This window comes from Telmatherina bonti (genome assembly GCF_933228915.1).
Source record: "Telmatherina bonti genome assembly, chromosome: 23".
Taxonomy (NCBI): Eukaryota; Metazoa; Chordata; class Actinopteri; order Atheriniformes; family Telmatherinidae; genus Telmatherina; species Telmatherina bonti.
The window spans coordinates 32698674-32716180 of NC_136632.1; the positions used below are offsets into that span (position 1 = coordinate 32698674).

A 17507-nucleotide genomic window follows, 5' to 3' on the forward strand; every position below is an offset into this window, starting at 1 on the left:
CATCAGGTTCTGCTGGTTCTACTGGGTTAACTGGTTCTGCTGGTTCTACTGGGTTTACTGGTTCTGCTGGTTCTACTGGGTTAACTGGTTCTGCTGGTTCTACTGGGTTTACTGGTTCTTCTGGTTCTATTGGTTCTACTGGTTCTACTGGTTCTACTGGGTTTACTGGGTCTACTGGTTCTGCTGGGTTTACTGGTTCTGCTTGGTTCTACTGGTTCTACTGGGTTTACTGGTTCTACTGGTTCTGCTGGGTTTACTGGTTCTACTGGTTCCACTGGGTTAACTGGTTCTGCTGGTTCTACTGGGTTTACTGGTTCTACTGGGTTTACTGGGTCTACTGGTTCTGCTGGGTTTACTGGTTCTACTGGTTCTACTGGGTTAACTGGTTCTGCTTGGTTCTCCTGGTTCTACTGGGTTTACTGGTTCTACTGGGTTAACTGGTTCTACTGGTTCTGCTTGGTTCTCCTGGTTCTACTGGGTTTACTGGTTCTGCTTGGTTCACTGGTTCTGCTTGGTTCTCCTGGTTCTACTAGGTTTACTGGTTCTGCTTGGTTCTCCTGGTTCTACTGGGTTTACTGGTTCTGCTTGGTTCTACTGGTTCTACTAGGTTTACTGGTTCTGCTTGGTTCTACTGGTTCTACTGGGTTTACTGGTTTCATTAGAACCTGCAGACGTCCTCACATGTTCTGGCTTTGATTTGTAGGGTTACAGTCGTTCTGACCTCCTTCTTTCTACTCTTCCTCACCATCATCATCATCATCATCATCCTTCTTCCTCCTCTTCCTCCTGCTGAGAAAAGTCAGTCTCAGGAAGGTGGACCAGACCAGGTTCTTCTGGTGGTTCCGGAGGTCCAGTTGGATCCAGAACTGTGTCTTCTTGGATTTAAACATCAAGTTTATATCAACATTTAAATAAATTATCTTTATTTATTGTTAATAATTCAGGTTTTATTTTAAAAAAAAAAGTTTTCTTAATGTTTCAGCTTTACTGTGAAAAGCCAGAGCGGAAGTTGAGGCAGCGGTTTCCGGCGGTATTAAAAGCGCGTTCCGGGTTCCCCTCCCCCCGCCAGTCTGCCAGCGGAACGGATCATGGCGGACCCATGCTCCTTCTCCTCCTCCTCCAGGTGTCTCACCAGACACCTCCACCTGCTGCTGCACCTGGACTTCTCCTCACACGTCATCCGCGGGAAGGTGCAGCTCACCGTGGAGGCGCTGGAGGACCGTCTGTCCGTCCTGGTGGGTCCTGGTGGGTCTGGACAGGTTTTGGGGGGGGGGGGGGGGGTACCTGGACAGGTGGGCTACAGGACAGGTTCAGGCGTCAAAGCGAGGACGGTTTTGCTGCCAGCACGTCTCTGGACTTTGACATGCAGGTAGACCTGCAGGCGTGCTGGCGGCAGACTTTGTCCCGGTAGGAAAGGTGTGATAGTCTCAGGTAGGTCAGCTGACTCAGCAGGTGTTCTGCTCGCTGCAGACGTTGGATACCAGAGACCTGGACATCCACGCCGTGACGGTCAACCAGCAGCCGGTCCACTTCAGTCTGGGACCCAGACACAGCTTCAAGGGGACACCGTTGGACATCACGCTCCCCTCCCACCTGTCCAGGTAACCCCGCTGACCTTTTAATGCCCTCCACCTTTGGAGAACAGGTGTAACCCACGTGTCTGTGTGGACCAATCAGGGGCCAGCATGTCATCGTGGAGGTGACCTATAAGACGTCTCCGTTGGCGACCGCTCTGCAGTGGCTCACACCTGAGCAGACCGCTGGGAAGAAGCAGCCGTACCTGTTCAGCCAGTGCCAGGTGAGTATCGCCTGTCCAGCCGTTGCCATGGTAACGGAAAGAGGATGTTGGAAACCGTCTTCACTGTGACACGTCTGTCACTTCCTTTTCTTCTTCTGTGGTTTCTGATGGCGACATGAAACTTTGAGAAACTACACATTGACCAAGAACCCCAAATTTCACCTTTTTACCAGTTTCAACCAGTTTGGTCCAGTTGCTTCTGGACCAGGACTGCGACTGGAACCTGGACGGGAAACTGGACTGGAATCAGTCCCTGGACTAGAACCAAGACTGGTACTAGTCCCTGGACTGGAACCTGGACCAGGACTGGTACTAGTCTCTGGACTGGAACCTGGACCAGGACTGGTACTAGTCTCTGGACCGGAACCTGGACCAGGACTGGTACTAGTCTCTGGACTGGAACCTGGACCAGGACTGGTACTAGTCTCTGGACTGGAACCTGGACCAAGACTGGTACTAGTCTCTGGACTGAAACCTGGACCAGGACTGGTACTAGTCTCTGGACTGGAACCTGGACCAAGACTGGTACTAGTCTCTGGACTGGAACCTGGACCAGGACTGGTACTAGTCTCTGGACCGGAACCTGGACCAGGACTGGTACTAGTCTCTGGACTGGAACCTGGACCAGGACTGGTACTAGTCTCTGGACCGGAACCAGGACTGGTACTAGTCTCTGGACTGGAACCTGGACCAGGACTGGTATTAGTCTCTGGACTGAAACCTGGACCAGAACTGGTACTAGTCCCTGGACCGGAACCAGGACTGGTACTAGTCCCTGGACCGGAACCTGGACTGGTACTAGTCCCTGGACCTGAACCAGGACTGGTACTAGTCTCTGGACTGGAACCTGGACCAGGACTGGTACTAGTCTCTGGACTGGAACCTGGACTGGTACTAGTCCCTGGACAGGAACCAGGACTGGTACTAGTCCCTGGACCGGAACAAGGACTGGTACTAGTCTCTGGACTGGAACCTGGACCAGGACTGGTACTAGTCTCTGGACTGAAACCTGGACCAGGACTGGTACTAGTCCCTGGACTGGAACCTGGACTGGTACTAGTCCCTGGACCGGAACCAGGACTGGTACTAGTCCCTGGACCGGAACCTGGACTGGTACTAGTCTCTGGACCGGAACCAGGACTGGTACTAGTCTCTGGACTGAAACCTGGACCAGGACTGGTACTAGTCTCTGGACTGGAACCTGGACTGGTACTAGTCCCTGGACCTGGAACCAGGACTGGTACTAGTCTCTGGACTGAAACCTGGACCAGGACTGGTACTAGTCCCTGGACTGGAACCTGGACTGGTACTAGTCTCTGGACCGGAACCAGGACTGGTACTAGTCTCTGGACTGAAACCTGGACCAGGACTGGTACTAGTCTCTGGACTGGAACCTGGACCAGGACTGGTACTAGTCTCTGGACCGGAACCAGGACTGGTACTAGTCTCTGGACTGGAACCTGGACCAGGACTGGTACTAGTCTCTGGACCGGAACCAGGACTGGAACCTGGACCAGGACTGGTACTAGTCCCTGGACTGAAACCTGGACCAGGACTGGTACTAGTCTCTGGACTGGAATCTGGACTGGTACTAGTCCCTGGACCGGAACCAGGACTGGTACCAGTCCCTGGACTGGAACCTGGACTGGTACTAGTCCCTGGACCGGAACCAGGACTGGTACTAGTCTCTGGACTGGAACCTGGACTGGTACTTGTCCCTGGACCGGAACCAGGACTGGTACTTGTCCCTGGACCGGAACCAGGACTGGTACTAGTCTCTGGACTGAAACCTGGACCAGGACTGGTACTAGTCCCTGGACTGGTACTAGTCTCTGGACTAAAACCTGGACCAGGACTGGTACTAGTCTCTGGACTGGAACCTGGACCAGGACTGGTATTAGTCCCTGGACTGGAACCTGGACCAGGACTGGTACTAGTCCCTGGACCGGAACCAGGACTGGTACTAGTCTCTGGACTGGAACCTGGACCAGGACTGGTATTAGTCTCTGGACTGAAACCTGGACCAGGACTGGTACTAGTCTCTGGACTGGAACCTGGACCAGGACTGGTACTAGTCCCTGGACCGGAACCAGGACTGGTACTAGTCTCTGGACTGGAACCTGGACCAGGACTGGTACTAGTCTCTGGACTGGAACCTGGACTGGTACTAGTCCCTGGACCGGAACCAGGACTGGTACTAGTCTCTGGACTGGAACCTGGACCAGGACTGGTACTAGTCTCTGGACTGGAACCTGGACTGGTACTAGTCTCTGGACTGGGACCTGGACCAGGACTGGTACTAGTCTCTGGACTGGAACCTGGACCAGGACTGGTACTAGTCTCTGGACTGGAACCTGGACCAGGACTGGTACTAGTCTCTGGACTGAAACCTGGACCAGGACTAGTATTAGTCTCTGGACTGAAACCTGGACCAGGACTGGTATTAGTCTCTGGACTGAAACCTGGAGCAGGACTGGTACTAGTCCCTGGACCGGAACCAGGACTGGTACCAGTCCCTGGACCGGAACCTGGACTGGTACTAGTCCCTGGACCGGAACCAGGACTGGTACTAGTCTCTGGACTGGAACCTGGACTGGTACTTGTCCCTGGACCGGAACCAGGACTGGTACTAGTCTCTGGACTGAAACCTGGACCAGGACTGGTACTAGTCCCTGGACTGGAACCTGGACTGGTACTAGTCTCTGGACTAAAACCTGGACCAGGACTGGTACTAGTCTCTGGACTGGAACCTGGACCAGGACTGGTATTAGTCCCTGGACTGGAACCTGGACCAGGACTGGTACTAGTCCCTGGACCGGAACCAGGACTGGTACTAGTCTCTGGACTGGAACCTGGACCAGGACTGGTACTAGTCTCTGGACTGGAACCTGGACTGGTACTTGTCCCTGGACTTGAATCTGGACCAGGACTGGTATTAGTCTCTGGACTGAAACCTGGACCAGGACTGGTACTAGTCTCTGGACTGGAACCTGGACCAGGACTGGTACTAGTCTCTGGACTGAAACCTGGACCAGGACTGGTACTAGTCCCTGGACCGGAACCAGGACTGGTACTAGTCCCTGGACCGGAACCAGGACTGGTACCACTCCCTGGACCGGAACCAGGACTGGTACCAGTCCCTGGACCGGAACCAGGACCAGGACTGGTAGTAGTCTCTGGACTGAAACCTGGACCAGGACTGGTACTAGTCTCTGGACTGAAACCTGGACCAGGACTGGTACTAGTCTCTGGACTGGAACCTGGACTGGTACTAGTCCCTGGACCGGAACAAGGACTGGTACTAGTCCCTGGACCGGAACCTGGACTGGTACTAGTCTCTGGACCGGAACCAGGACTGGTACTAGTCTCTGGACTGAAACCTGAACCAGGACTGGTACTAGTCTCTGGACTGAAACCTGGACCAGGACTGGTACTAGTCTCTGGACTGGAACCTGGACCAGGACTGGTACTAGTCTCTGGACTGGAACCTGGACCAGGACTGGTATTAGTCCCTGGACTGGAACCTGGACCAGGACTGGTACTAGTCCCTGGACCGGAACCAGGACTGGTACTAGTCTCTGGACTGGAACCTGGACCAGGACTGGTACTAGTCTCTGGACTGGAACCTGGACTGGTACTTGTCCCTGGACTGGAATCTGGACCAGGACTGGTATTAGTCTCTGGACTGAAACCTGGACCAGGACTGGTACTAGTCTCTGGACTGGAACCTGGACCAGGACTGGTACTAGTCCCTGGACCGGAACCAGGACTGGTACTAGTCTCTGGACTGGAACCTGGACCAGGACTGGTACTAGTCTCTGGACTGGAACCTGGACTGGTACTAGTCCCTGGACCGGAACCAGGACTGGTACTAGTCTCTGGACTGGAACCTGGACCAGGACTGGTACTAGTCTCTGGACTGGAACCTGGACTGGTACTAGTCTCTGGACTGGGACCTGGACCAGGACTGGTACTAGTCTCTGGACTGGAACCTGGACCAGGACTGGTACTAGTCTCTGGACTGGAACCTGGACCAGGACTGGTACTAGTCTCTGGACTGAAACCTGGACCAGGACTAGTATTAGTCTCTGGACTGAAACCTGGACCAGGACTGGTATTAGTCTCTGGACTGAAACCTGGAGCAGGACTGGTACTAGTCCCTGGACCGGAACCAGGACTGGTACCAGTCCCTGGACCGGAACCTGGACTGGTACTAGTCCCTGGACCGGAACCAGGACTGGTACTAGTCTCTGGACTGGAACCTGGACTGGTACTTGTCCCTGGACCGGAACCAGGACTGGTACTAGTCTCTGGACTGAAACCTGGACCAGGACTGGTACTAGTCCCTGGACTGGAACCTGGACTGGTACTAGTCTCTGGACTAAAACCTGGACCAGGACTGGTACTAGTCTCTGGACTGGAACCTGGACCATGACTGGTATTAGTCCCTGGACTGGAACCTGGACCAGGACTGGTACTAGTCCCTGGACCGGAACCAGGACTGGTACTAGTCTCTGGACTGGAACCTGGACCAGGACTGGTACTAGTCTCTGGACTGGAACCTGGACTGGTACTTGTCCCTGGACTGGAATCTGGACCAGGACTGGTATTAGTCTCTGGACTGAAACCTGGACCAGGACTGGTACTAGTCTCTGGACTGGAACCTGGACCAGGACTGGTACTAGTCCCTGGACCGGAACCAGGACTGGTACTAGTCTCTGGACTGGAACCTGGACCAGGACTGGTACTAGTCTCTGGACTGGAACCTGGACTGGTACTAGTCCCTGGACCGGAACCAGGACTGGTACTAGTCTCTGGACTGGAACCTGGACCAGGACTGGTACTAGTCTCTGGACTGGAACCTGGACTGGTACTAGTCTCTGGACTGGGACCTGGACCAGGACTGGTACTAGTCTCTGGACTGGAACCTGGACCAGGACTGGTACTAGTCTCTGGACTGGAACCTGGACCAGGACTGGTACTAGTCTCTGGACTGAAACCTGGACCAGGACTAGTATTAGTCTCTGGACTGAATCGTGGACCAGAACTGGTACTAGTCTCTGGACTGAAACCTGGACCAGGACTGGTATTAGTCTCTGGACTGAAACCTGGAGCAGGACTGGTACTAGTCCCTGGACCGGAACCAGGACTGGTACCACTCCCTGGACCGGAACCAGGACTGGTACCAGTCCCTGGACCGGAACCAGGACCAGGACTGGTAGTAGTCTCTGGACTGAAACCTGGACCAGGACTGGTACTAGTCTCTGGACTGAAACCTGGACCAGGACTGGTACTAGTCTCTGGACTGGAACCTGGACTGGTACTAGTCCCTGGACCGGAACAAGGACTGGTACTAGTCCCTGGACCGGAACCTGGACTGGTACTAGTCTCTGGACCGGAACCAGGACTGGTACTAGTCTCTGGACTGAAACCTGAACCAGGACTGGTACTAGTCTCTGGACTGAAACCTGGACCAGGACTTTTACTAGTCTCTGGACTGGAACCTGGACCAGGACTGGTACTAGTCTCTGGACTGGAACCTGGACCAGGACTGGTATTAGTCCCTGGACTGGAACCTGGACCAGGACTGGTACTAGTCCCTGGACCGGAACCAGGACTGGTACTAGTCTCTGGACTGGAACCTGGACCAGGACTGGTACTAGTCTCTGGACTGGAACCTGGACTGGTACTTGTCCCTGGACTGGAATCTGGACCAGGACTGGTATTAGTCTCTGGACTGAAACCTGGACCAGGACTGGTACTAGTCTCTGGACTGGAACCTGGACCAGGACTGGTACTAGTCTCTGGACTGGAACCTGGACCAGGACTGGTACTAGTCCCTGGACCGGAACCAGGACTGGTACTAGTCTCTGGACTGGAACCTGGACCAGGACTGGTACTAGTCTCTGGACCGGAACCTGGACTGGTACTAGTCCCTGGACCGGAACCAGGACTGGTACTAGTCTCTGGACTGGAACCTGGACCAGGACTGGTACTAGTCTCTGGACTGGAACCTGGACCAGGACTGGTACTAGTCTCTGGACTGGAACCTGGACCAGGACTGGTACTAGTCTCTGGACTGGAACCTGGACCAGGACTGGTACTAGTCTCTGGACTGAAACCTGGACCAGGACTAGTATTAGTCTCTGGACTGAATCCTGGACCAGAACTGGTACTAGTCTCTGGACTGAAACCTGGACCAGGACTGGTATTAGTCTCTGGACTGAAACCTGGAGCAGGACTGGTACTAGTCCCTGGACCAGAACCAGGACTGGTACCAGTCCCTGGACCGGAACCTGGACTGGTACTAGTCCCTGGACCGGAACCAGGACTGGTACTAGTCTCTGGACTGGAACCTGGACTGGTACTTGTCCCTGGACCGGAACCAGGACTGGTACTAGTCTCTGGACTGAAACCTGGACCAGGACTGGTACTAGTCCCTGGACTGGAACCTGGACTGGTACTAGTCTCTGGACTAAAACCTGGACCAGGACTGGTACTAGTCTCTGGACTGGAACCTGGACCAGGACTGGTATTAGTCCCTGGACTGGAACCTGGACCAGGACTGGTACTAGTCCCTGGACCGGAACCAGGACTGGTACTAGTCTCTGGACTGGAACCTGGACCAGGACTGGTACTAGTCTCTGGACTGGAACCTGGACTGGTACTTGTCCCTGGACTGGAATCTGGACCAGGACTGGTATTAGTCTCTGGACTGAAACCTGGACCAGGACTGGTACTAGTCTCTGGACTGGAACCTGGACCAGGACTGGTACTAGTCCCTGGACCGGAACCAGGACTGGTACTAGTCTCTGGACTGGAACCTGGACCAGGACTGGTACTTGTCTCTGGACTGGAACCTGGACCAGGACTGGTACTAGTCTCTGGACTGGAACCTGGACCAGGACTGGTACTAGTCTCTGGACTGGAACCTGGACCAGGACTGGTACTAGTCTCTGGACTGAAACCTGGACCAGGACTAGTATTAGTCTCTGGACTGAATCCTGGACCAGAACTGGTACTAGTCTCTGGACTGAAACCTGGACCAGGACTGGTATTAGTCTCTGGACTGAAACCTGGAGCAGGACTGGTACTAGTCCCTGGACCAGAACCAGGACTGGTACCAGTCCCTGGACCGGAACCTGGACTGGTACTAGTCCCTGGACCGGAACCAGGACTGGTACTAGTCTCTGGACTGGAACCTGGACTGGTACTTGTCCCTGGACCGGAACCAGGACTGGTACTAGTCTCTGGACTGAAACCTGGACCAGGACTGGTACTAGTCCCTGGACTGGAACCTGGACTGGTACTAGTCTCTGGACTAAAACCTGGACCAGGACTGGTACTAGTCTCTGGACTGGAACCTGGACCAGGACTGGTATTAGTCCCTGGACTGGAACCTGGACCAGGACTGGTACTAGTCCCTGGACCGGAACCAGGACTGGTACTAGTCTCTGGACTGGAACCTGGACCAGGACTGGTACTAGTCTCTGGACTGGAACCTGGACTGGTACTTGTCCCTGGACTGGAATCTGGACCAGGACTGGTATTAGTCTCTGGACTGAAACCTGGACCAGGACTGGTACTAGTCTCTGGACTGGAACCTGGACTGGTACTAGTCCCTGGACCGGAACCAGGACTGGTACTAGTCTCTGGACTGGAACCTGGACCAGGACTGGTACTAGTCTCTGGACTGGAACCTGGACTGGTACTAGTCTCTGGACTGGGACCTGGACCAGGACTGGTACTAGTCTCTGGACTGGAACCTGGACCAGGACTGGTACTAGTCTCTGGACTGAAACCTGGACCAGGACTAGTATTAGTCTCTGGACTGAATCCTGGACCAGAACTGGTACTAGTCTCTGGACTGAATCCTGGACCAGGACTGGTATTAGTCTCTGGACTGAAACCTGGAGCAGGACTGGTACCAGTCCCTGGACCGGAACCAGGACTGGTACCAGTCCCTGGACCGGAACCAGGACTGGTACCAGTCCCTGGACCGGAACCAGGACCAGGACTGGTAGTAGTCTCTGGACCGGAACCAGGACCAGGACTGGTACTAGTCTCTGGACTGAAACCTGGACCAGGACTGGTACTAGTCTCTGGACTGGAACCAGGACTGGTACTAGTCTCTGGACTGGAACCTGGACTGGTACTAGTCCCTGGACCGGAACAAGGACTGGTACTAGTCCCTGGACCGGAACCTGGACTGGTACTAGTCTCTGGACCGGAACCAGGACTGGTACTAGTCTCTGGACTGAAACCTGAACCAGGACTGGTACTAGTCTCTGGACTGAAACCTGGACCAGGACTGGTACTAGTCTCTGGACTGGAACCTGGACCAGGACTGGTACTAGTCTCTGGACCGGAACCAGGACTGGTACTAGTCTCTGGACTGGAACCTGGACCAGGACTGGTACTAGTCTCTGGACTGGAACCTGGACCAGGACTGGTACTAGTCTCTGGACTGGAACCTGGACCAGGACTGGTACTAGTCTCTGGACTGGAACCTGGACCAGGACTGGTACTAGTCCCTGGACTGAAACCTGGACCAGGACTGGTACTAGTCTCTGGACTGGAATCTGGACTGGTACTAGTCCCTGGACCGGAACCTGGACTGGTACCAGTCCCTGGACCGGAACCTGGACTGGTACTAGTCCCTGGACCGGAACCAGGACTGGTACTAGTCTCTGGACTGGAACCTGGACTGGTACTTGTCCCTGGACCGGAACCAGGACTGGTACTAGTACCTGGACTGGAACCTGGACCAGGACTGGTACTAGTCCCTGGACTGGAACCTGGACCAGGACTGGTACTAGTCTCTGGACTGAAACCTGGACCAGGACTGGTACTAGTCTCTGGACTGGAACCTGGACCAGGACTGGTATTAGTCCCTGGACTGGAACCTGGACCAGGACTGGTACTAGTCTCTGGACTGGAACCTGGACTGGTACTAGTCCCTGGACCGGAACCAGGACTGGTACTAGTCTCTGGACTGGAACCTGGACCAGGACTGGTACTAGTCTCTGGACTGGAACCTGGACTGGTACTAGTCTCTGGACTGGGACCTGGACCAGGACTGGTACTAGTCTCTGGACTGGAACCTGGACCAGGACTGGTACTAGTCTCTGGACTGGAACCTGGACCAGGACTGGTACTAGTCTCTGGACTGAAACCTGGACCAGGACTAGTATTAGTCTCTGGACTGAATCCTGGACCAGAACTGGTACTAGTCTCTGGACTGAAACCTGGACCAGGACTGGTATTAGTCTCTGGACTGAAACCTGGAGCAGGACTGGTACTAGTCCCTGGACCGGAACCAGGACTGGTACCAGTCCCTGGACCGGAACCAGGACTGGTACCAGTCTCTGGACTGAAACCTGGACCAGGACTGGTACTAGTCTCTGGACTGAAACCTGGACCAGGACTGGTACTAGTTTCTGGACTGGAACCTGGACTGGTACTAGTCCCTGGACCGGAACAAGGACTGGTACTAGTCCCTGGACCGGAACCTGGACTGGTACTAGTCTCTGGACCGGAACCAGGACTGGTACTAGTCTCTGGACTGAAACCTGAACCAGGACTGGTACTAGTCTCTGGACTGGAACCTGGACTGGTACTAGTCTCTGGACTGGGACCTGGACCAGGACTGGTACTAGTCTCTGGACTGGAACCTGGACCAGGACTGGTACTAGTCTCTGGACTGAAACCTGGACCAGGACTAGTATTAGTCTCTGGACTGAATCCTGGACCAGAACTGGTACTAGTCTCTGGACTGAATCCTGGACCAGGACTGGTATTAGTCTCTGGACTGAAACCTGGAGCAGGACTGGTACCAGTCCCTGGACCGGAACCAGGACTGGTACCAGTCCCTGGACCGGAACCAGGACTGGTACCAGTCCCTGGACCGGAACCAGGACCAGGACTGGTAGTAGTCTCTGGACCGGAACCAGGACCAGGACTGGTACTAGTCTCTGGACTGAAACCTGGACCAGGACTGGTACTAGTCTCTGGACTGGAACCAGGACTGGTACTAGTCTCTGGACTGGAACCTGGACTGGTACTAGTCCCTGGACCGGAACAAGGACTGGTACTAGTCCCTGGACCGGAACCTGGACTGGTACTAGTCTCTGGACCGGAACCAGGACTGGTACTAGTCTCTGGACTGAAACCTGAACCAGGACTGGTACTAGTCTCTGGACTGAAACCTGGACCAGGACTGGTACTAGTCTCTGGACTGGAACCTGGACCAGGACTGGTACTAGTCTCTGGACCGGAACCAGGACTGGTACTAGTCTCTGGACTGGAACCTGGACCAGGACTGGTACTAGTCTCTGGACTGGAACCTGGACCAGGACTGGTACTAGTCTCTGGACTGGAACCTGGACCAGGACTGGTACTAGTCTCTGGACTGGAACCTGGACCAGGACTGGTACTAGTCCCTGGACTGAAACCTGGACCAGGACTGGTACTAGTCTCTGGACTGGAATCTGGACTGGTACTAGTCCCTGGACCGGAACCTGGACTGGTACCAGTCCCTGGACCGGAACCTGGACTGGTACTAGTCCCTGGACCGGAACCAGGACTGGTACTAGTCTCTGGACTGGAACCTGGACTGGTACTTGTCCCTGGACCGGAACCAGGACTGGTACTAGTACCTGGACTGGAACCTGGACCAGGACTGGTACTAGTCCCTGGACTGGAACCTGGACCAGGACTGGTACTAGTCTCTGGACTGAAACCTGGACCAGGACTGGTACTAGTCTCTGGACTGGAACCTGGACCAGGACTGGTATTAGTCCCTGGACTGGAACCTGGACCAGGACTGGTACTAGTCTCTGGACTGGAACCTGGACTGGTACTAGTCCCTGGACCGGAACCAGGACTGGTACTAGTCTCTGGACTGGAACCTGGACCAGGACTGGTACTAGTCTCTGGACTGGAACCTGGACTGGTACTAGTCTCTGGACTGGGACCTGGACCAGGACTGGTACTAGTCTCTGGACTGGAACCTGGACCAGGACTGGTACTAGTCTCTGGACTGGAACCTGGACCAGGACTGGTACTAGTCTCTGGACTGAAACCTGGACCAGGACTAGTATTAGTCTCTGGACTGAATCCTGGACCAGGACTGGTACTAGTCTCTGGACTGAAACCTGGACCAGGACTAGTATTAGTCTCTGGACTGAATCCTGGACCAGAACTGGTACTAGTCTCTGGACTGAAACCTGGACCAGGACTGGTATTAGTCTCTGGACTGAAACCTGGAGCAGGACTGGTACTAGTCCCTGGACCGGAACCAGGACTGGTACCAGTCCCTGGACCGGAACCAGGACTGGTACCAGTCTCTGGACTGAAACCTGGACCAGGACTGGTACTAGTCTCTGGACTGAAACCTGGACCAGGACTGGTACTAGTTTCTGGACTGGAACCTGGACTGGTACTAGTCCCTGGACCGGAACAAGGACTGGTACTAGTCCCTGGACCGGAACCTGGACTGGTACTAGTCTCTGGACCGGAACCAGGACTGGTACTAGTCTCTGGACTGAAACCTGAACCAGGACTGGTACTAGTCTCTGGACTGAAACCTGGACCAGGACTGGTACTAGTCTCTGGACTGGAACCTGGACCAGGACTGGTACTAGTCTCTGGACCGGAACCAGGACTGGTACTAGTCTCTGGACTGGAACCTGGACCAGGACTGGTACTAGTCTCTGGACTGGAACCTGGACCAGGACTGGTACTAGTCTCTGGACTGGAACCTGGACCAGGACTGGTACTAGTCTCTGGACTGGAACCTGGACCAGGACTGGTACTAGTCCCTGGACTGAAACCTGGACCACGACTGGTACTAGTCTCTGGACTGGAATCTGGACTGGTACTAGTCCCTGGACCGGAACCTGGACTCGTACCAGTCCCTGGACCGGAACCTGGACTGGTACTAGTCACTGGACCGGAACCAGGACTGGTACTAGTCTCTGGACCGGAACCTGGACTGGTACTTGTCCCTGGACCGGAACCAGGACTGGTACTAGTCCCTGGACTTGAACCTGGACCAGGACTGGTACTAGTCCCTGGACTGGAACCTGGACCAGGACTGGTACTAGTCTCTGGACTGAAACCTGGACCAGGACTGGTACTAGTCTCTGGACTGGAACCTGGACCAGGACTGGTATTAGTCCCTGGACTGGAACCTGGACCAGGACTGGTACTAGTCTCTGGACTGGAACCTGGACTGGTACTAGTCCCTGGACCGGAACCAGGACTGGTACTAGTCTCTGGACTGGAACCTGGAAAAGGACTGGTACTAGTCTCTGGACTGGAACCTGGACTGGTACTTGTCCCTGGACTGGAATCTGGACCAGGACTGGTATTAGTCTCTGGACTGAAACCTGGACCAGGACTGGTACTAGTCTCTGGACTGGAACCAGGACTGGTACTAGTCTCTGGACTGGAACCTGGACCAGGACTGGTACTAGTCTCTGGACTGGAACCTGGACCAGGACTGGTACTAGTCCCTGGACTGGAACCTGGACCAGGACTGGTACTAGTCTCTGGACTGGAACCTGGACTGGTACTAGTCCCTGGACCGGAACCAGGACTGGTGCTAGTCTCTGGACTGGAACCTGGACCAGGACTGGTACTAGTCTCTGGACTGGAACATGGACTGGTACTAGTCCCTGGACCGGAACAAGGACTGGTACTAGTTCCTGGACCGGAACCTGGACTGGTACTAGTCTCTGGACCGGAACCAGGACTGGTACTAGTCTCTGGACTGAAACCTGAACCAGGACTGGTACTAGTCTCTGGACTGGAACCTGGACCAGGACTGGTACTAGTCTCTGGACTGGAACCTGGACCAGGACTGGTACTAGTCTCTGGACTGGAACCTGGACCAGGACTGGTACTAGTCTCTGGAACCTGGACCAGGACTGGTACTAGTCTCTGGACTGGAACCTGGACCAGGACTGGTACTAGTCTCTGGACTGGAACCTGGACCAGGACTGGTACTAGTCCCTGGACTGAAACCTGGACCAGGACTGGTACTAGTCTCTGGACTGGAATCTGGACTGGTACTAGTCCCTGGACCGGAACCTGGACTCGTACCAGTCCCTGGACCGGAACCTGGACTGGCACTAGTCACTGGACCGGAACCAGGACTGGTACTAGTCTCTGGACCGGAACCTGGACTGGTACTTGTCCCTGGACCGGAACCAGGACTGGTACTAGTCCCTGGACTTGAACCTGGACCAGGACTGGTACTAGTCCCTGGACTGGAACCTGGACCAGGACTGGTACTAGTCTCTGGACTGAAACCTGGACCAGGACTGGTACTAGTCTCTGGACTGGAACCTGGACCAGGACTGGTACTAGTCTCTGGACTGGAACCTGGACCAGGACTGGTACTAGTCTCTGGACTGGAACCTGGACCAGGACTGGTACTAGTCTCTGGACTGGAACCTGGACCAGGACTGGTACTAGTCCCTGGACTGAAACCTGGACCACGACTGGTACTAGTCTCTGGACTGGAATCTGGACTGGTACTAGTCCCTGGACCGGAACCTGGACTCGTACCAGTCCCTGGACCGGAACCTGGACTGGTACTAGTCACTGGACCGGAACCAGGACTGGTACTAGTCTCTGGACCGGAACCTGGACTGGTACTTGTCCCTGGACCGGAACCAGGACTGGTACTAGTCCCTGGACTTGAACCTGGACCAGGACTGGTACTAGTCCCTGGACTGGAACCTGGACCAGGACTGGTACTAGTCTCTGGACTGAAACCTGGACCAGGACTGGTACTAGTCTCTGGACTGGAACCTGGACCAGGACTGGTATTAGTCCCTGGACTGGAACCTGGACCAGGACTGGTACTAGTCTCTGGACTGGAACCTGGACTGGTACTAGTCCCTGGACCGGAACCAGGACTGGTACTAGTCTCTGGACTGGAACCTGGAAAAGGACTGGTACTAGTCTCTGGACTGGAACCTGGACTGGTACTTGTCCCTGGACTGGAATCTGGACCAGGACTGGTATTAGTCTCTGGACTGAAACCTGGACCAGGACTGGTACTAGTCTCTGGACTGGAACCAGGACTGGTACTAGTCTCTGGACTGGAACCTGGACCAGGACTGGTACTAGTCTCTGGACTGGAACCTGGACCAGGACTGGTACTAGTCCCTGGACTGGAACCTGGACCAGGACTGGTACTAGTCTCTGGACTGGAACCTGGACTGGTACTAGTCCCTGGACCGGAACCAGGACTGGTGCTAGTCTCTGGACTGGAACCTGGACCAGGACTGGTACTAGTCTCTGGACTGGAACATGGACTGGTACTAGTCCCTGGACCGGAACAAGGACTGGTACTAGTTCCTGGACCGGAACCTGGACTGGTACTAGTCTCTGGACCGGAACCAGGACTGGTACTAGTCTCTGGACTGAAACCTGAACCAGGACTGGTACTAGTCTCTGGACTGGAACCTGGACCAGGACTGGTACTAGTCTCTGGACTGGAACCTGGACCAGGACTGGTACTAGTCTCTGGACTGGAACCTGGACCAGGACTGGTACTAGTCTCTGGAACCTGGACCAGGACTGGTACTAGTCTCTGGACTGGAACCTGGACCAGGACTGGTACTAGTCTCTGGACTGGAACCTGGACCAGGACTGGTACTAGTCCCTGGACTGAAACCTGGACCAGGACTGGTACTAGTCTCTGGACTGGAATCTGGACTGGTACTAGTCCCTGGACCGGAACCTGGACTCGTACCAGTCCCTGGACCGGAACCTGGACTGGCACTAGTCACTGGACCGGAACCAGGACTGGTACTAGTCTCTGGACCGGAACCTGGACTGGTACTTGTCCCTGGACCGGAACCAGGACTGGTACTAGTCCCTGGACTTGAACCTGGACCAGGACTGGTACTAGTCCCTGGACTGGAACCTGGACCAGGACTGGTACTAGTCTCTGGACTGAAACCTGGACCAGGACTGGTACTAGTCTCTGGACTGGAACCTGGACCAGGACTGGTATTAGTCCCTGGACTGGAACCTGGACCAGGACTGGTACTAGTCTCTGGACTGGAACCTGGACTGGTACTAGTCCCTGGACCGGAACCAGGACTGGTACTAGTCTCTGGACTGGAACCTGGAAAAGGACTGGTACTAGTCTCTGGACTGGAACCTGGACTGGTACTTGTCCCTGGACTGGAATCTGGACCAGGACTGGTATTAGTCTCTGGACTGAAACCTGGACCAGGACTGGTACTAGTCTCTGGACTGGAACCAGGACTGGTACTAGTCTCTGGACTGGAACCAGGACTGGTACTAGTCTCTGGACTGGAACCTGGACCAGGACTGGTACTAGTCTCTGGACTGGAACCTGGACCAGGACTGGTACTAGTCCCTGGACTGGAACCTGGACCAGGACTGGTACTAGTCTCTGGACTGGAACCTGGACTGGTACTAGTCCCTGGACCGGAACCAGGACTGGTACTAGTCTCTGGACTGGAACCTGGACCAGGACTGGTACTAGTCTCTGGACTGGAACCTGGACTGGTACTAGTCCCTGGACCGGAACAAGGACTGGTACTAGTCCCTGGACCGGAACCTGGACTGGTACTAGTCTCTGGACCGGAACCAGGACTGGTACTAGTCTCTGGACTGAAACCTGAACCAGGACTGGTACTAGTCTCTGGACTGGAACCTG

At 54.9% G+C, this 17507-nt stretch overlaps 1 protein-coding gene across 1 annotated transcript in view; it reads left to right on the plus strand.

Moving 5' to 3' along the window:
• Positions 1–1078: 1078 nt before the first annotated feature.
• The window catches only part of lta4h (leukotriene A4 hydrolase), a 36874-nt gene continuing 20445 nt past the window's right edge, over positions 1079–17507 (plus strand). Inside the window, exons 1-3 of the mRNA XM_079263470.1 lie at positions 1079–1235; positions 1471–1601; positions 1678–1798. Of these exons, the coding sequence (XP_079119596.1) occupies positions 1089–1235; positions 1471–1601; positions 1678–1798 (399 nt within the window). The 5' untranslated portion in view covers positions 1079–1088. The remainder of the gene's footprint in view (positions 1236–1470; positions 1602–1677; positions 1799–17507) is intronic.